Source organism: Saccostrea echinata, unplaced genomic scaffold, assembly GCF_033153115.1.
Source record: "Saccostrea echinata isolate AGI-Se365-2 ecotype Australia unplaced genomic scaffold, CSIRO_AGI_Sech_v1 ptg000033l, whole genome shotgun sequence".
Classification (NCBI taxonomy): domain Eukaryota; kingdom Metazoa; phylum Mollusca; class Bivalvia; order Ostreida; family Ostreidae; genus Saccostrea; species Saccostrea echinata.
In genome coordinates this window covers 6,588,131-6,609,394 of record NW_026889782.1, presented here as the reverse complement: position 1 = coordinate 6,609,394, position 21,264 = coordinate 6,588,131, and the positions used below count along the sequence as shown (strand labels likewise).

General features: G+C 36.8%; 1 protein-coding gene and 1 pseudogene across 1 annotated transcript in view; one reads left to right on the top strand and one right to left on the bottom strand.

The window, feature by feature from the left end:
- The window catches only part of LOC133198962 (uncharacterized), a 35,771-nt gene extending 23,879 nt beyond the window's left edge, over positions 1 to 11,892 (top strand). Inside the window, exons 2-7 of the mRNA XM_061334862.1 lie at positions 6,354 to 6,375; positions 7,956 to 8,529; positions 8,614 to 8,783; positions 9,295 to 9,408; positions 9,628 to 9,837; positions 10,059 to 11,892. Coding sequence (XP_061190846.1) covers positions 6,354 to 6,375; positions 7,956 to 8,529; positions 8,614 to 8,783; positions 9,295 to 9,408; positions 9,628 to 9,837; positions 10,059 to 10,958 — 1,990 coding nt within the window. The 3' untranslated portion in view covers positions 10,959 to 11,892. The remainder of the gene's footprint in view (positions 1 to 6,353; positions 6,376 to 7,955; positions 8,530 to 8,613; positions 8,784 to 9,294; positions 9,409 to 9,627; positions 9,838 to 10,058) is intronic.
- Positions 11,893 to 11,933: 41 nt separating this feature from the next.
- On the bottom strand, positions 11,934 to 16,845 carry LOC133198630 (uncharacterized; annotated as a pseudogene).
- Between the last annotated feature and the right edge of the window lie 4,419 nt (positions 16,846 to 21,264).

Genomic DNA, 21,264 nt, shown 5'->3' with positions numbered 1-21,264 from the left:
TGACCAAAAACAAGTTAACAGATAGTGAATACTTATTATTAGCAAAAGGGCTGAAATTCATCCCAACACCTTCGACAAAAGTCGCAAAAAACGACTTACTCAAAGATTTTGATGAACTTGCACGTAAAATGAGATGTAAGTTCAATTTCAAGACTAATAACGATGAGATTCATCCTTTCTACACAAAGAGTGGATAGGAACCACCTAAGATGATTGGTGCACTTGAAACCTACATCGATAAGACCAAACTTGAACTTTCCTCAATTCAGATAAAAAAATGCTCTGATAATTTATCTCAACTTGAGAGAAGAGCACTTAACCAGTTACGATATCGCCACGATATTGTAATTAAAAAGGCAGACAAAAACAACATATGTGTTGTTATGAACAAACACGATTATATTAAGGAGGGCGATCGCCAATTGAACACTAAATATTACGAAATAATTGACGATTTTGATTTATCATTGCTCCAAAGGAATATTGAAAATAAAATCAATGAACTTAAGGCAAATGGGTATCTAGATAAAGTTACATATAGATTTTTAATGGATATTACGTATCCACGAATAGGTAGATTATACTTACTACCTAAACTTCACAAATTAGATCAGACGATGTTTGATCTTATCAAAGAACAGGGCCACTACAATCAAGAAATCATTTGCCCGGCACGACCTATTATCTCGCAATGCGGGTCGGCGACGGAACGAATCAGCCAATATGTTGATTACTTCCTAATACCAATAGTCAAAACACAATCCACTTACATCAGAGATAGCTCTGATTTCATAATAAAAATAGAAAAACTTAGACCGCAAGCAGAATGCATAATGGTCAGTTATGATGTAACATCCCTGTATACAAATATGCAGTTCAACGAATTACTCACAGCTGTCAGTGAAGCATACTCTAAATTCAACAAAGGAGAATTTAAAATTCCTTCGCCACCTACAGATGATCTTCTGTGGTTGTTACAAACAATATTAGAAAATAATGTCTTTGAATTTAATTCTAAGAAATATAAACAAATTATAGGCTGCGCAATGGGCTCAAAATGCAGTCCTGAAGTGTGCGATATCAGAATGTATGAAGTCACTTCGGAAATTCTTAACAAATTTCCATTTCAACATAATATTGTTTATCACGGTCGATATCGAGATGATGGATTTATAATCTATCATGGGGAAATGGATGAAATTCATCAATTTTTCCAAATAGCAAATTCACATCATCCTCTTTTAAAATTCACATATGAAATTTCTGACAAAGAAATGAACTTCCTTGACATCACCCTATTTAAGGGAGAAAGGTTTGAATTAGAAGGAATTCTTGATGTCAAAACTTTCATAAAACCTACTAATACTTTCCAGTATCTGGAACGCAATAGTGCACATAGCCCTTCTGTTTTCAAGGGAATTATTAAAGGCGAAATCATTCGTCATTTACGCAATACTAGCGATTCTAATATTTTTCACAATGCGATCGAGAAGTTCAAATTTTCTCTGTTGAAAAGAGGATATAATGAAAATGAGATTAACAGTTCAATGAACAATGTTCTAGAAAACTACAAAAGAGACCATTTAAATCAAAAAAAGAAAGTTAACAGTAATTCTGATATACCATTGGTCATGGTTACAAAATACAACCCAGCCATTAGCAATATCAAAAAGAAATTGCTAAAATACTGGCACACTCTATCAAGAGAGCCCGAACTCAAAGATATATTCAAAGACAAACCAATTATTGCATATAAAAAACACAGGAGTTTAGGAGATCTCCTAACAAGTTCTAAACTTTAATAAAAGTTAGTAAAGCCTCACTTGCTGGTCAATTACAATGTAATCAACCATATCATTTACTGACATATCTCAGTCAGAGACAGTTAAATTATCGCTTTCTTGCATATTCATTTACACAAACAACTTTCATCTGTGTTTATTATTTAAACATTACGTGACCTTGGGAAATTCCCTTACCGGTTCTACTATTTAAAAAGAACATACCGGTATATAATAAAACAAATAAAATGAATATACAATATTGATATATATAAGTGGATTCCTGATGATGGCGGACTTATATAACTAATTATAATTAGTATAGAATATCTATTTATTGCTTGGCCTGTTATCACACCGCCGAAACACTAAATTAGTGTCGGATCTAAGTGAAAACGGGGTTCGTGGCTTGATGGGAGTCACTTTTTTACTACATGTTACGTCTGGACAATGTTCGAATGACTCTAACTGCTCGTGAATCGCCGACTTTGTCTGCGATCCGAACTTCCTTTCATTTGATCTAATCTAATTGATTTGTTTCGGCAAGAACTCGATATTCACACCCTTTTGCCGTTCTGACCACCCAAAAGTTGGTCATTATCACTCTGATTTCATCATGAACAGATTGTCACTCTCTAAAAAACAAAACATCAAAATGGATGTTGACGATTTACCTAGTAATCAAGAACAATTTGCAAAAATGCAAAATGAACTTGAAGACCAGTTCGATTATGGATTGAATCTAACAGATTTTGATTCACCCGATGTCAAATCGGACAATTTCTCTACTACTGTGTCCATTGCCTGTGATAATTTCACTGAAAAACTGGGAACACGACACCAACTGGCCTGTGCCCGGGAGGGAATTTATTTTTCAATGAAAAATAATACGTTGCCACCATTCATGAAATGGAATATCAGCTGCAATCCCAATCTTGGAGATAAGGACATTGACATTTTGTTCCAATCTCTTTGGAAGGAAAAGGCTGATTCTTTGAAAAGGGAATTTATGCAAGAATCCATCAAATTCTTGGAGGATAAAATTGAAGAAACTAATAATCAATTAAAAGAAATCAGACATGAGGCTCTCCAAAAAATCGGAACAGCCACTTCCACCTCAGGATTAGCCCGAAACGAGCTCAATACCCGTATGAATGCCAGCAAGGAAAAATTTGATAAGGAACTGTTGCAATTTTGCACAGCAATAAGAACCAAACCTAAACAGGCGGCTGGAAAAAACAAATCCACTACCGGTACCTCATATAGAGGAGGCAAAGGCAAAGGACATAAAGGGCGAAAATTTTCACCTTACTAAGTGACTTTAATGTCCAGTTATAAAAACTTGAGTGTATCACTCATGCGCAACTGAACTGATTCGCTATACTAAAGTGACTCTATTGTCCGATTATTATATTTGAGTGTATCACTCTTAACTCTAACGAACTTATCCCTATGGGAATTAGTCATTTCTTTAAAGTATCATTCGCTATTGATTACATGCTGTGACAAATTATGTTCTGTGAATGATCAATGAATAAAATATTCATTTCCTTTGGAATTTTGCTATCTTATTGATATGCCTTTTGGTAAGGAAATTGTATTTCTAATTTTCTAATTGGTTAGTTCAAACATGATTACGTCTGGATTATTCAATAATAACATACAGGATTTGTACGCATGCGCTAGCGGCATTTTTTACCACGTGCGAAGGTTTGCTCACATTTTCACATACACAGCCAACAGAATGGCACGTCGTTTCGATCGAAACATCAAAAGAAGAAAACGATCTATTAGGGCAATGAAATACAAAGCCCGCAAAAATAGAAAGTTCTACTCCAATGTTCTTTATGCAAGAGAACATGTATTCAATCTGACCAAAAACAAGTTAACAGATAGTGAATACTTATTGTTAGCAAAAGGGCTGAAATTCATCCCAACACCTTCGACAAAAGTCGCAAAAAACGACTTACTCAAAGATTTTGATGAACTTGCACGTAAAATGAGATGTAAGTTCAATTTCAAGACTAATAACGATGAGATTCATCCTTTCTACACAAAGAGTGGATAGGAACCACCTAAGATGATTGGTGCACTTGAAACCTACATTGATAAGACCAAACTTGAACTTTCCTCAATTCAGATAAAAAAATGCTCTGATAATTTATCTCAACTTGAGAGAAGAGCACTTAACCAGTTACGATATCGCCACGATATTGTAATTAAAAAGGCAGACAAAAACAACATATGTGTTGTTATGAACAAACACGATTATATTAAGGAGGGCGATCGCCAATTGAACACTAAATATTACGAAATAATTGACGATTTTGATTTATCATTGCTCCAAAGGAATATTGAAAATAAAATCAATGAACTTAAGGCAAATGGGTATCTAGATAAAGTTACATATAGATTTTTAATGAATATTACGTATCCACGAATAGGTAGATTATACTTACTACCTAAACTTCACAAATTAGATCAGACGATGTTTGATCTTATCAAAGAACAGGGCCACTACAATCAAGAAATCATTTGCCCGGCACGACCTATTATCTCGCAATGCGGGTCGGCGACGGAACGAATCAGCCAATATGTTGATTACTTCCTAATACCAATAGTCAAAACACAATCCACTTACATCAGAGATAGCTCTGATTTCATAATAAAAATAGAAAAACTTAGACCGCAAGCAGAATGCATAATGGTCAGTTATGATGTAACATCCCTGTATACAAATATGCAGTTCAACGAATTACTCACAGCTGTCAGTGAAGCATACTCTAAATTCAACAAAGGAGAATTTAAAATTCCTTCGCCACCTACAGATGATCTTCTGTGGTTGTTACAAACAATATTAGAAAATAATGTCTTTGAATTTAATTCTAAGAAATATAAACAAATTATAGGCTGCGCAATGGGCTCAAAATGCAGTCCTGAAGTGTGCGATATCAGAATGTATGAAGTCACTTCGGAAATTCTAAACAAATTTCCATTTCAACATAATATTGTTTATCACGGTCGATATCGAGATGATGGATTTATAATCTATCATGGGGAAATGGATGAAATTCATCAATTTTTCCAAATAGCAAATTCACATCATCCTCTTTTAAAATTCACATATGAAATTTCTGACAAAGAAATGAACTTCCTTGACATCACCCTATTTAAGGGAGAAAGGTTTGAATTAGAAGGAATTCTTGATGTCAAAACTTTCATAAAACCTACTAATACTTTCCAGTATCTGGAACGCAATAGTGCACATAGCCCTTCTGTTTTCAGGGGAATTATTAAAGGCGAAATCATTCGTCATTTACGCAATACTAGCGATTCTAATATTTTTCACAATGCGATCGAGAAGTTCAAATTTTCTCTGTTGAAAAGAGGATATAATGAAAATGAGATTAACAGTTCAATGAACAATGTTCTAGAAAATTACAAAAGAGACCATTTAATTCAAAAAAAGAAAGTTAACAGTAATTCTGATATACCATTGGTCATGGTTACAAAATACAACCCAGCCATTAGCAATATCAAAAAGAAATTGCTAAAATACTGGCACACTCTATCAAGAGAGCCCGAACTCAAAGATATATTCAAAGACAAACCAATTATTGCATATAAAAAACACAGGAGTTTAGGAGATCTCCTAACAAGTTCAAAACTTTAATAAAAGTTAGTAAAGCCTCACTTACTGGTCAATTACAATGTAATCAACCATATCATTTACTGACATATCTCAGTCAGAGACAGTTAACAAATTATCGCTTTCTTGCATATTTATTTACACAAACAACTTTCATCTGTGTTTATTATTTAAACATTACGTGACCTTGGGAAATTCCCTTACCGGTTCTACTATTTAAAAAGAACATACCGGTATATAATAAAACAAATAAAATGAATATACAATATTTATATATATAAGTGGATTCCTGATGATGGCGGACTTATATAACTAATTATAATTAGTATAGAATATCTATTTATTGCTTGGCCTGTTATCACACCGCCGAAACACTAAATTAGTGTCGGATCTAAGTGAAAACGGGGTTCGTGGCTTGATGGGAGTCACTTTTTTACTACATGGACTTCCAAATTGTTCATGTGACAGAAATTGCTATATAAAAAATGAAAGTATCATAGATTTAATTACTGAAATATCTTGGAATTAAACTTTCAAAAGTGTAAAACTTAGTATCTTTAGATAAAAATAGAAAAAATAAAAGGACTTCCATGACCTTAAGTACATGTACAGTTGAACTCCGGTATCTGGAACACCAATATCTCAAATACTATGGATATGTTGAAGTGATTTGATAGTCCCAAACACCAACAAAAAAGAAAAGGAATGACATGCAGATGCTATTCTTTCATACATCATTAAAATCTGAAAGGTTTTTGATTTGCACTTGATTAATGTTTTAATGATTATATTCATTAATGTTTTAACGATTATATTCATTATTATTTTTACTAACATTTTGTGGAAAATTTCTTGAAATGAACAATTTATTTTAATATTTTTCTTTTGTTTTAATTTTTTGTTTTGTTTTTTGTAACTTTCAGATGGAAAGCTTTCATCCTTACAGTTCAGATATGCCAAGACTCATCCTATCATTCCAAAATAAGTGTAAGTTTACAGGAAGGAGAAAAAGTGTCCAATACTTTTTAATTGACAGTAAATGTTTAAAGATACCAATATTAATATAGATTGCATCTTCAACGTAATGGGTACATCTTGAAAGTTTTTTTAATCAGTCTGAAAGAAGAAGGTACGGTTTGGGCTTTATTATTCCTTAAAACTCTTATGTTCTTAAAAAGTTATGAATTTGGCTATAACATGAGTTGGGTAGATGAATACGATAAATCATTAAAGAATATTGCATGTAGGAGGGCCATTCTGGAAATATGAGGTCATTAATTTGGTATATTTCTTAGTTTTATGCAGAAAAGCCTCAAAATGACTCATTTCTGTGCTTATTTTCCTTTAGAAAATATTGTCCGCAGCCCTCGCACACTTCAATTTTTAGATATATTGTGTAAAATGCTTTGAAAAATTACCTATCTCAAAATCTTTGTGGGCGATGCATGCGCTGTATGTTTTCTGAAAGAAATTTCCACTGAAAATTGATGTCTTCTGCATCTTTAAAAGAAAATACGGGAAAATGCACAAGTTCATGACGTCACAATTGGTCATATTGGAAAAATGATTTGTATGTTTTTACTGCATGGAATTTCAATAATTCAGAAAGGATGAATTTTAATTTTTTACATCACTTCTAAATTTTAGAAAAATGTAGGGCCAGATTTGTATTGAAACCGTATCTTGTTCTTTAATTTTTAAACTACTATTACCTCAGCATAGTGTTACAGTATAACAAGAAGATAACAAAGACATATTGAATATAAAGTTAACTGTCCATAACTGATGGGAATTCAGTATTTGGGTCTAAGTTTACTAAAATTAGAAATTTCTGTAAAATTCTTTTAAAAGGCTACTCCTTGTACAGTTTTAGTCTGCAGTGTTATCCCTTTTTTCAAAGTAAAAGGTTAGAGATCAATGTGTAACAGGCTTTTGGTTGAAGTTTATGACAAGTCTCTGTGGACCTTACAACAATCTAATTTTGACTTTTTTAAATATATATATATTTCTATATTTTTATTTTGAAGCATCATTTTTATCAATTGAAGCTGTCAATTTGGCCAGTAACCAGTTCTTAGGGAAAATACTGAGTCTGATTGCAATCTTGGCACAAAAAGATACTAAATCAAGGATCATTCTATTTTTTGCTGTTGCAAAGTTAAACTGCTACTTCCTCTTCCTTTTTTATAAGTACAAACCACTAGAGCTACAGTCTCGACACTTCTGATTCTCTCCCATTACATTTGTTAGGAAAGCCTATATGTAATATTTATTTCTAATTAAAGTTAAAAAATGACCATTTTCTTCATATGTTCATTTGGTGTCATAGCTTAAACAAGTAACTGGAGATAAGCACTCTTTAATATTCTTTTTAAGTTAAACCAACATTAGAAATATTATTTCACAATTACCTGACTATTGCTTAACTAAAGCCCCCAATTATTGCACTAGCCATCTGAGTGAAATTGGTGACAAAATTATAATTGTAAAAATATCTTCTAAATATTTTTTTTAACATTTTGTAGCTGTTGGAGAGGTTGCACAAAGTTCATATCACCTTGTCACATGAGACGAAGAGGAATTTGATGAAAGACTTCTCTGACTTTTCTGACTTCCAAATCATGGAAAAAGTGAGTCTAGGAAAGGATGGAAAAATTAATGGGGATAATTTGGATGTATATTTAAGGACAAATGATATCAGAATGGACAACAAAAATAGAGATTGTCATTTCTTTGCTTTGGACTTCATCTTTGACAGAATCAGTACTGAAAATTTAGATGACACTTCCAGTATTGGAGACATTAATAGTGTTAATTGGAAAAACTTTGTTCCTTCGACTACTGAAGATACTTTGTACAAAGACTCGTTAAAAGTTTTGCTGGGCAGGATCATGTTGAAGTACTTTCCAAAATTTGATTGGTTGAAATCGGTTCTCCCCGACCACATTCCGCATCCATTGGCAGACACAATGTCAGAAAAGTCTGAGGTATATTGGCTGCCTGTATTAATGAAGAATGAAGCCAGCTACTCAGACTGTGTCCACATCATGAAGGCATATGAAGCACAGATATTACAGTGGTACACTAAAAGTGGACGAGGTGAGTCATATAACATTTATCTGACTCAAACTAAAGCATCTGAAACATTTTTGATAATTATAATCCTGATCTATTAAATTGCAGCATGTGACCTAGAGAGGCTTAAGGTTCCAGTTGGCGGAGACCAGTTGACCCGTGTGAGGTTGCAAGGTGCAAAGGCTATTCAAGATGGAGCTCTTACACCAACAGATCGGCTAGAACATTTGGAACCGATCATAGTTGAAATGTTTCATACACTGCAAGATCTTTTAGAGGTAGGGGCGTAGGGCTTAATTTTAAAGGAAAAAATTATGAGACAAAATATTAAAGAACAATGATAAATATTTACAAATGCAAATATTCTCTTTCATGTTACACCATTTGAGCAACCCATATCTATCATCGTATAATTACAAATTCCTAAGTAATAAATGTTTAACATAATTTCTCAGTGATGTCAATCATGTTCATTTGATCAAACTTGTGCCATTTTATAACATGTGATGAAGATTATAATCCATGTAAATATATATTAAAAATCAGTCACAAGTGTAAATATAATAAAGAACATGTACTATTTGAAATCATGTATTGGGATATAAATATGGGTTGGTAAATGATCAAATCTACCCTTGGGACTTTGAGATTTTATTTGTGACCAACCTGTAATGGTATATCAACAATAGATGTTTAAAAAAACCGATGCATTATTTCTTAAGTAAAAGATAACTACGGTACATATAATATATGTACCTGACGTAATGGCTTTCACTTTTTTCCCTGTAGAAACTATACAAGCGCTTCTACAAATTAAGTGGTAGAGACAAAGGCACTCTGTACAGTTTGAAGTTAGTCATTGAGCGAAGCAATGTCAATGGGAAAGTCAAAGGTCGCTTTGAGGTATGCAGCACTCATTATTAAACTTGTAATTCTTTAAATTACATGTAGTAGTTTCTTTTTGTAATATCATTTGAGATTTTAAAAATATACCACTTAAAAATAAATTCTAGAGACTGTACATTATTGAAGTTCTGGTGTAAGTGTACCCTGTTAATATATGTGTTTTATTCAATTACAAGAGATGAATATATAGACTGTAGACATTTAAAACTTTTTTAGGCACACGAAGATTTTGTTCTAACAGTTGGGTGTGCATACTTCCTTTCCTATGTGATGAACAAGTTCAACATGGAAACCATGGATGATGAACCAGAACACCCTCTCTGTAAGGACAATATGAAGATGATGCACAACAAGCACAAGGACAGAATATTTCAGACAATTATGGGGGAAGTGATGGAGGATCTAGTATACATTTTTCCCAAAGAGGTAAATAGATGTATCAGATATTTCTATGAATAGAGACAATACATGTAGTATACATAGTGTAGAAGTTTTTTTTTCTTTAATTGCATGTTTTTCATCTTTGTAAAGTTACATTTCCCAGCGCAATAATTGATATATTGGTAGGTGATAAAATAGCACAAGAAGATGAATTTCTATACTAAATACTTATATGCATTTATTGAAAAGTGTCACATTCTTTTCAGGAGCCCTTGGTAAAACTGAACATTAAAGTGAATGGTTCTAATTTTGTGGTAAACGGTACAATTGATGGAAGCAAGCTACAGTTCGAGTTGTACATTGGAAGTGCTCGTTTTATTATTAATGTTGGAGTGATGGAGGCAAAGCGAGGCACATGTGTGATGATTCCAACTACCACAGGAAATTATCTTATAGAAATTTCTTTAGTTACACAGGAAGATGATCTTTACAATTATGTTCATCAGTTTCTTCAGTGGTACTTCTTAATCATAAGTATGAAAGATGCCATCAAGGAAGGAGACATTTACCGAAATAATGTGCATATGAAATTTTGCATTCCTGTCTTTTTTGGACACTCTTGTCTATCCAAGTACATGGAAGAGTGCATTGACTACATTTTAAAGACTGAAATTTTGCTTTCAGAAAAAATGGCCATGAAAGTAAGAGCGGGTTCCTTTGTTAACCTTAAAGGAAAAAGGGGGTCAAACAAAGCCACAGATCTTCAAAAGGAAAATGAAGTGCTAGTTTTAAAAGATCTAATTAGAGGTCTGGGTTCAAATAAAACTGAAAGGGCAATTGTGACTGTCTCTAAAGCAGCCCCTGTTATTCAAAGCATTGTGGACAATGTCGATAGAATGTTGTGTGTTAAAGCGAAGAAGACACGCCATCAGAAAAAGTCATTTGAGGGTGACGTCAAGGAGCTCTTAACTGAAATAATGCCCCTAAAGTGGTGGATTCAAAATCCAAATCGTAAACTTACACATTTTCCAAACATTAAATGTTCCCCATTAGACATTGAAAGGCCACTCTTTACTTCCAAAGTTATGTCAACAGTGGGGAGGTTACAACGAGGAATTACTATTCCAGAAGACTTGAATGAAAGCAGTGATGAAGATGTAATATAATTTCAAAAAATTTAATTATTATACATATGTATTATTATAACTGTCATATAGACTGTTTACTAAGTCATCAGTTTCAGAGAGGGGTGATATGGATTCAGAAAACCAGTGTTGTTATCCAGAAAGTCGGATGATGCAGTCACGTGAGTGTACAAATTTAACTGTAACCGTTTCAGAGAGGGGTGTCATGGATTCAGAAAACCAAAGTGTTGTGATTCGAAAAGTATCATGCAGTTGCGATTGCACAAAAACATTAAACGTTTCAGAGAGGGATGACATGGATTCAGAAAAACACAGTGTTGGAATGCATCATGCAGTCACATGATTGCATGAAAACAACAGAAAGTGATTGATAAACAGTTGGTTATAAAGTACATTCATATACATTTATAATATGTAAGACAAAGACACTTATCAAGTTGCAACATGTTATGTTTATGACATAGTTAACTTTACAATAAGACAAAGTGTGGTCATGGGTTATAAAACAAAGATGTCAGTAGAAGCTACAGTCGTTCATAGGAATTTCATATATGAAAGAGAGATTTATATTACAGTATTTTTGTGATATCATAATATGATACTCATGTACATAGAAGCTTTTCATACAATATATGAAATACATAGTTACCTTTTACCATGTTTACAGTAAGACAAAGCATAGTGTAGGTCATGGGTTATAAATTCAGTAGTTATATAGTGGTTTGATAATTCAGTGCTGTTTCATAGGAATTTCATGTATGAAAGATATATTACAGTATTCTTGTGATAATATGATATTCATGTACATAAAAGCTTTTCATACAGTTATTATGAAATACATGTACCAGTACTTGGTACCCCCAATTAAAAGGGTAACATTTAAGTCGGGTATATGAGATGGCATCAATTCGTACTTGATTTTTTTCTTCTTCAAACAAATAATATTTGACTCTTTTAAAACTACTTCGTGTTAATCTTGTATAAATTAAATAAATTCTAGAGAGTGGCTTTACAATTTGAACAGCACTTTTCTTTACTGTCGGAGAAAACAAAGTGGTCAAAACCAAAGTGGTTAACAAGCATGAGCCTTAAACAGGTTTTTGTAGTGCAGTATTTTTTCATTTCCTCTGTCATGCCTTTGCGGTTTTTTGCTATATCATTATTGTTAAAGAACATAACTGCATTGGATGGTTGCCCCAAACGTCCTGCCCTTCCAATTTCCTGCAGGTATTTCTCCATTGAAGTGGGTGGTCTACAATGGATAATTCTCTCAACACTTGGGGCATTTACTCCCATACCAAGGGCCACAGTTGCAAGAACCAAACGTAACTTTGGGTCTTGCTTTGTAAGTTCTTGAATTATTATTGTTTTCATGGACTCTGGATAATCCTTGTGATACTGGGCAAATATTCTGTTTTCTGGAATATTTTCTCCATCATAACCATTCTCTTTGAGTTCAAATGATAAGTATTGAAAAAAATATCCCATAGATTCTAGGTTTTCTACATACATGATAGTCAAAGGAAAAGAATGTTTTTTTTTCTTTCAGTTCTAAGGCAATCGGTTTTATCAAGTCGTCATACTTTTCAATTTGTTGATGTTTGGCAATCTTTGTTTGATTTCTAAGAAAATGTTGGGCCTATCTACATTCTCACTTATCACAACTGGAGTTTTAAGATTCATTTGTTTTGTAAGTGTCTCGATAGATTTTGGAGTAGCAGTTGCAGTCAGTAGCAAATGAAAAGCCTTGTCAAATGTACAAACCAAATCTCCTAGCCTCAAAAAAGCAGGACGAAACTCTGCCCCCCTGCAAATATCAAAAGGTTATATTGTACATGACATTAAAAAATGTATACTTCTGACTATGCGGGGCCACTAGGCGATCTACCCACTTTGCACCAGCTTTTTTTTGTTTTGTTTTGCCTAGGGAGGGAATCGAACCCTCGTACATAGTCAGAGTACACTACTGCAGTAAAACACGCTTATAACAAAGTGCCAAGGATGGATGATTTTGCTTAGTTATAACCGTAATTCATTTTATCTGTTAAGTTTTAAGTTCATAACATATTTTAAAGTCACAGGGAATGAAATTTACTCGGTTATAAATGTCAATTCATTATAAGCATGTTGGCTATAAGTGTGTTTTACTGTAGGTATTATAAGATTGATTGATTGATTGTATGTTATTTAACATCCTTCTCGAGAATTTTTCACTCATATGGAGATGCCACCACTTGCCGGTGGAGAGCTGCAAATTTTGTCCTATACTCGGCACTTACGGCCATTGAGCAGTGAGGGATCTTTTTCGTGCCAGCACCTACTGCGACACGGGACCTAGGTTTATACGGTCTCATCCGAAGGACCGGTCTCCACGTCGCACAGTGGGATTCGAACCCGCGACGTAAGGATCAACTCCTTACTTCGCAACTCTAGAGCAGACGCTCTAACCACTGCGCCATGCGGGCGACAGGTATTACAAGAGGAAAAAAATTAAGAGATATCTTAACTTCTGAACTTACCATTCTGAAACCATATGAACTTCATCGATAACTATCGCACAGATTAGCTCTTGATATTTCTTTGACCTAAGAAGTTTTGAAAATCTGGTTTTCAGGAAAGCTTCAGGGTGAGAGTATATTAAGTTAAACTCTCCCTTCTCTAATTGTTCTATTGGTACATCACACTCTACAGTATTGGGTTCATCATCATCATCATCACTTGCATCATCTGCACTTTTCTCATGAAACGTAGCACCTTGTGTACCTACAGTCCATATACACCAGAACCATTTAAAAAGTTGGGACTGTTCATTCTCTGAATTATGAGTATCATTGTCAAAAAGTGGAATGTTTCAGGGATTTTCCACTGCCCCGTTTACAGGTGTATAGGGCCGAATATGTGCCCCATTCCCAATTGCAAAATCCCTCCCTTTTGCCCAAAAATGAACCAACACAGTTAACTTGATCAAAGTTCTGATAAAAAGAAAAACATGGCCAGGTTTGGAAAGCTGAATAAAATGAACAAAATGTTAGGAAACTTGGCTAAAACTTTATCTTAATTTATCTATTCTCTGATTAACAGTTAAGAATTATTAAGTAAAACATCAAATTTATTCATCAAAAGTGTTTATTTCTTGAAAAACATCTTGCAATAAATTTTCCCAATAAAAGATAACATGTTTAATTCCCAATTCCAGGGACCTGGCTCCGGGGCCATAAAACTTAGACGAGCTCACTTTTTATCTCAGTCTCACTTTTACAAAAGGAATATATAGTGAAAAAGTGAGACCGAGTTCAAAAGTGAGCTTGTCTAAGTTTTATGACCCCGGAGCCAGGGCCCCATTCCCAAAATGGAGTGGAAAATCCCTGTTTTTAATTATTATAATACTAGTCAATAGTCCGATTGAAAATTTAAACAGTCTATAAGCAATTTTCATTAAGAAGAAAACATGCACTGAAATACATGTACCATAAGTATAGCTCATAGAAAACCTTCTCCAGTTTTTTTAATGTTTAGCATCTTTATATATGTGTGTCTTGATTATTGACACACCCGGTTAGAAAAACACAATTCTGGAAATTAGTGTAAACCTTATAAATTTTGTCAATACCCTTACCCTTATCTTGGGCTATTGATCGAGAATTGTCAAATAAGTTGTGTAGCATTTGCAACTTTAAACTTGCCCCTATGTTATACTTTTGCAAAAGATAATATTTTTTCTACATCATAAATACTTGCAGAATAAAACAAGATGTGTTTGTGAAACAGTGATGCCCTCATATGGCAGCTTATGGCAAAGGTTAAAGTTTCTCAAATGCAAGTCAAAATCCAAGCCAAAAGATAACAAATGTAATTGTTGATACCCAAAGGAAGGTCTTGTCTCGAGGAATATACCTCTGAAATTTGAAAGCCCTAGCTGCAACTGTTCAAAAGTTATGGTGAAGGTTAAAGTTTTTTAAAAGTAAGTAAAACGTCAAGGTCAAGGTCAAAGTTGTTGGTATCCAAAGGAAGGCCTTGTCACAAGGATTACATATGTGAAATATGAAAGCCCTAGCACCAACCATTCAAAAGTTATGACCAAGGTTAAAGTTTTTCAAAAGTAGGTCAAACTCTAAGGTCAAAAGGTCAAAGTTGTTGGTATCCAAAGGAAGGCCTTCTCACAAAGAATACACAGGTGAAGTTTGAAACCCCAAGCACCAACTGTTCAGAAGTTATGGCCAAGGTTAAAGTCATAAAATTTTGCAAAAGTGGGTCAAACTCCAAGGTCAAGGTCAAAAGGTCAAATATGATGGTACTCAAAGAAAGGTCTTGTCACAAGGAATACACATGTGGTATATGAAAGTCATAGCTCCAACCAATCAAAAGTTATGGGCAAGGTTTAAGTTGACAACATACAGACAGGACAAAAACAATATACCCCCGGGATCTTTCGATCCAGGGGCATAAAAATAATTTAAATGTTTTGTTTCTACAAAAACACAGGAAAATTTTGACTGGCAAGTTAAATACCATTGTGCAACAAATCTAGGTATAAAGCTTAAGGTATTCATAAAAGCTTGCTTTAGCTATTTTATCCCACCTTTTTGTTCTAATTATAAAATTTTTGGAGGTATCGTATATAAAGCAATATACAGTTACTTCTTGAATGAAATTATGAAGCAGGTGTATGTTTAATTTTGAAAATAACCATTGTTTGAGTAACTGTACACTACCTTGTGTACGTTGAGGCGTGCATAAGTATGATTGCTTCTCATTGTACTGAATTATTACCAATCAATTATCTTGCTGACCGTAACTGGCCTCCTTTATAAATTCATTGAAGAAGTAGCTGTATCAATTGCTTTACACAGCCCCAAAACTTTTGAGTACAAAGTCTCTTAAGGAGACACAATTTAATGAGTGATTTTTACATGCATTTTTTTCAGAAGAGTTCAAGGTTGAATACCGGTATTTCATAATTCGATATGTCTGTTCTCAGTTTATGTCTTAGGCCTGGCTCGTAAGGATTTACAGTCAACTCGTACCCAAACCGACTCGTACCCAAACCGAGTCGTACCCAAGGAGTCAACTCGTACCCAGAACTGTTACTTACATATACAGTGTTATACTATATACAAAGATATGTACTATAGATTATTTAGTATACAAATAATTTGTCTGTGCTGGTGGTAATTGCATAAATCATGCTTGTTGTTTGTGATGCCTGAAAGGGCCCTGATTTGGAAATAATCTATAAAGGGCCCTGATTTGGAAATAAAGAATCTATCTGGGCCCTATCTATATCTTTATTATGCCAAGTTCAATTTTTCAAACAAATTTTATTTAAATTGTCATTATTTTATAAAACATAAGTAGTGTAACTAAATTGGAATAATAAATCAGATATCTTTATGAAAATATATCAAAAAGTGAAATATTTTCATTATTTATTTTATGACTTCAGTTTGGGGTACGAGTTGACTCTTTGGGTACGAGTCGGAATGGGTACGAGTTGACTGGATACCCTCGTAAGGGCATTTATCATATTATTATTAAACGGAATAATATATATTATCAACAACAATAATATCAATAAATATCAATTACACCAACCAGAAATATTCAGACAGCAAGCACTTATTCCGTTCTTTCTCAGATTTAAAACTTGATCTTTCATAAGGGAGTTTAAGGGGGACACCACAAGAACCATCATCGGTCGCTCTTTTTGAAATTTGCGCTGTGCAAACCACGGCAACAGCTGAAAAATAATGCTTTTTCCATACCCTGTGGGAAGTATAGATACACAATCTTGTCCATCAAACAATGCTCTTAATGTGGCTAATTGCTTATCCTTCAAAACAATATCAGAATTACTAAATAAAGGACAATTCTGAAGGGCAAAATCGATACATTCCTGAAAAGTCGCCATCTTGAACTTTTTTATTACGAACGTTATGTTTTCCGAAGCGGTAAACCGGCAGCCGTATCACAAATGTTAAGCGGAGACGCATATCAAGCTTCCTCATACAGCCGAGGTTTGATGAAGGTGACGGAATCAGCCGAGGTTTGCCGAGTGAAAAGTTTCTAAGTGTCGGACGTTTGTTTGATTCCTTTGCAGCTCGGAACTCATGGTGCACTTTGGACCCACGCCAGAAGCACCACACTGGTGTCAGAAGTGGGGTGACTGGGACGAACACCTTTCCTTGCTTGCGGGGCCATATCGAAGTACTCCTCACACCAGTACTGGCTTCACACCTAATAGACTGATGTTAGGTCATGAAGTTCATGTTCCGCGGCTAGGATAAGGCTGTCCGAAGAATGTCACAGTGTACCAGCCGCAGTAACTTCTCTGAACTACCTAGATATGACGTCATAATGGCATATGACGTCAAGTCACTGCAAATTTGAGCAGACATGACGGGGAAAGTGTCATAACTTTTACATTCCTTTCACATCACATGTAGAATTTTTTTTACTTTGATGTTTAATTTATGTGTTTGGATTGTTGTTTTAAGGCTGTTTTGATAGTGGATTTTTGCAGTGTAATATCGTTATTACTTTTTTTTTGTCTAACATGTACGTATTCAAACAATTACAAAAAAAATGTGAAACGCTCCCCTTACGCGTCTGTAGTCTGACTGAGAATTTATAAATCGTGTATATATTAGACTGGCACAAGTGAATAATAGGGATTAATTGAAGATATTCTGTGTGAATTTACTAGAGAAATATGTCCTCTAACTGAATTTTGCTGGGGAATTGTATGTAATTTATTCCGTTTTGTATAAATTGCGATGAAGAGTGGAAAATGACCCCTTGTATGTGGGTAAGTTGAATTTCTCGTGAAATATTTTCTTAAGAAATAAAATTCAGACTTGCCCCCAGCACTTTATATATACCCAAGAATACGTTTAATTGATTTATGTAACAAGCCGTTCACAATAATTTTGTTTTTCACTTGTGCCGATGCGATTTTTGTGCAACATTTAAGAAAATTTATAAGTGTCCGTCACGTGACCAACATAGTCATGTAACATCACAGAAATGCTTTTTTATAATGCCTTATTCAACTCTCTTTACAACTTAACTGTTGTAGTGGACATGTAGGTACCGGGCACGAATTGCCCTGCTGCCTCTTGTCACGTGGTGCACTGCACACATTGTGTGACGTGTACCCGCATTCCTCTCTCTCTTCTACTTTGGCTGTTGTCCAGACCAGACACGCTGTAACTTCTGAGACTGTTATATATATACACATAGGCGACGGTAAGCTTTAATAAAGTGCGGAATATTTATCATAGTGTTTCTCTGTACCGCCATCACAGTTTACTATGTAATTTATAGAAGAAACACTATATTGACGCTGTGAACCAGGGTTTTTTGTCTGGGCAGCGGGGTGCCGGCCTAGCACGTGTTGGCTAGTGCCGTCGCCATCTTGGATTTTTGTACACTTTTATAATGTAAAGTTGTTTTATTAAATAAAGTTCATTTGTATTTATTTGTATTGTGCCTATATATATAGCGGACTAGCCGCTATATAATTACATGTAGTTTTATTGTGTGTATATTTGTGTAAGGCGGGTTTCTGTCATGGACCGCGAGTTTAGTTCCTTCGGTCTGGGCAGGGGGACTTTGAGACCCGAGGGGGGCTGGTACGCTCGGGTGGGGGGAATAGACCGCATGGGTCTGGAGAGTACCCCGTTAGAGTGCAGCTCAGGGAAAGTCCCGCCTGTCAGGAGTGTGAGGTTCGTCCCGGGTGTAGTTAGTACACCAATGCCCCAGGGGGAGAGTGCCCCGGATAATGTCACTCAGTATGGGGAGGGGGACGTCATTTACCCAGGGAACTATATCCGAGGGTCCAGGGGACACACCCGGTTTTCAGGAGTTCTACGCGCTCCTCCAGGAGAGGCAGACAATATTGGAGGGGGTCGTAGATAAGTTACAGGGGGAGATAGGCTATGTTTACCGCAGGGTAGACACGCTTGGTCAGGATGTGGGAGCCCTGCGGGGGGATATAAATATACTTGAGACTAGTGTGACCTCACAGGTGGGTTCAATGGAGAAAAATATGGGGGCCCAGTTAGGTAATATTACCCAGATGTTGGCGGGTATGATGAAAGCAAGTCCGCCACAGTCACCCCCACCCATGCAGGAAGTCAAGGTCAGTCAACCCATAGTGACTAGCAGCCAGGGGAGTCCTTGGGTCCCTAGTTCACTATCCGGACATGATATGCCTGTAGTGACCGCACCTAGCGGAAGGTCTACACCTGTGTCTATGGGGGAACAGAGTGTTAATGTGTCTCAAGGTCATTCCCTATCATCGATTGGCTGTGAAAGTTTAGGCTCCGGACTCCCGAGTACTATTACGTTGGGTTCATTCGCGTCAGGGGGGACTGCCGATTACCCAGTGCTTCCCAGCACGGGCCCACCGGTCCCGGGTCATGTTGCATGGTGCACCCGAGTGGGTACTTCCGCGACCTTGCCCTTAGCGTCCGCGCATCCTAGTGTGGCTAACTCGAGTGGTCAGAGCTCTGATCACTATGGTGGGTTGGTTGGGCAGTCAGCTGCATTAGGGGGTAGTCCGTCGCTCGTAGCTAGCATTGGGGGGTGGCCTAGTTCAGTTCAAGGTCACACGTTGATGACCACTGCGAATCGGAGTCAATTGCCGAGTTTACTTCCCCCGGGAACAAGAAGTGGTGTTAGTAAAAACATTCCAGCAGAAGTTAAGGGTGTTAGATATAACGGAGACGTAGAATGGGGTCCGTTTTATGCCAAGTTCTCCACTATCGCGGAATACCATCAGTGGAGCGATCCCGACTCTCTGTTTGCCCTAAGTCTCACACTCGAGGGGGCAGCCCTGAAGTACTTCGATATTCTCAGACGACGAGGCGCGCTGTTAAGTTTCCGAGAAGTTGTTCTACGGATGGAAGAGAGGTTTGGTCGAACTTCTTTGCGAGCCGCCTCACAGCTGGAATTTAATTCTATTTGCCAGCGGGCGGACGAGGCTATAGAACAATGGGGGGACCGAGTTATGGACACTGCCCAGAAAGCGTTTGGTAGCGGGACTTCGCCAGAAATTTTTCAGGAGCAGGTAATCGTTCGTTTCGCTCTTGGGTGTAATGATGGCGAGGCGGGGCAGCAACTGATTAACAACCCCCCGGGGACTCTAGAAGAGGCCATTAAGCGTGTCAAGACTTATCAGCTCAGCCGGAGAGCTGTAGCCCGTCGTTCGAGAGCAGTAAGGTCCGTTTCTCGTGATCGCGGAGATGATCTTAGTTTTTCGCCCTCTCAAGGTCATTCCCGACAAAACTCATACTCCGGGTCTCGAGAGCCCTATGAAGAGCACAAGGAACGCACTTCTAGGAGGAGCGCGTTATCCACTGCCGAGGGAGCAAAGACCCGTATCGAGTCACCGGACCGGGCCTTATGGAGACAGCGTCGTCACTCCAGTGACTCGGGGGACAGTAGTAAAAGCTATAGTCCCAGGCGCCGTTCATCCAAAGAACAGTCAGAGGGTCGAGGTCGTCCTCGTGCTCCAAGGCCAGTGGTCTGCTATGAATGCCAAGAGCCAGGCCATCTGCGACGGGACTGTCCGATCCGCATACGAAGGCGTAGATCGGGAACTCCTCATCCGTGCATTAAGAATACTGATGGAAAGTATACAGAAACACGACGTGCGTCAGATTCAGACACTAGAGTCAAGTTTTACGAACCGAATGTGAAAGCGACTTACGTAATACCGTCTGTCAGGTCAGGTAGTCAGGGAATTGGTTCTGGGGCTTGGCGTATTCCCGTGCAGCTGGGAGGCCAACGCGTGAAGGCAACTATCGATACTGCAGCTGATATCACGATAATCTCAGGGGAGGTGTACAAGTCACTGAGACCGCAGCCCGAGATTGTTAGAGACACTAATGTTAAGCTCGCAGGCGAGGGGGCTGGGATGACCGCCCAGTACCTCGGACATTTGAATCTTCGTATCGGGGATTATGATTTCGCTCACCCGATTTATGTTGGCCCCTTACAAGACGAAATGCTTTTGGGAATTGATTTCTTGCGTGCACACGGTGCAGAAGTTTCATGTGAAGCCGGTACATTAAGGGTTAAGGGCATAGACACTATTTTCGCCCTGAGCGCTGATGAAACAGTGCCAGTACTCGATGCGGTTTCAGTCCGCAGAGTGCGGGTCCCTCCGCACACTGCCCAAGTTATCGAGTGCGCCCTTACTTCCGATATGCCAGAGTTTATGCTGGAGCCAGCTAGCATATTTCCGCCTGGTATAGTAGCTTCGCGGACACACAATGCCGCAGGAACGACAGCCAAATTGTGTGTGATGAACACGACTGATCAC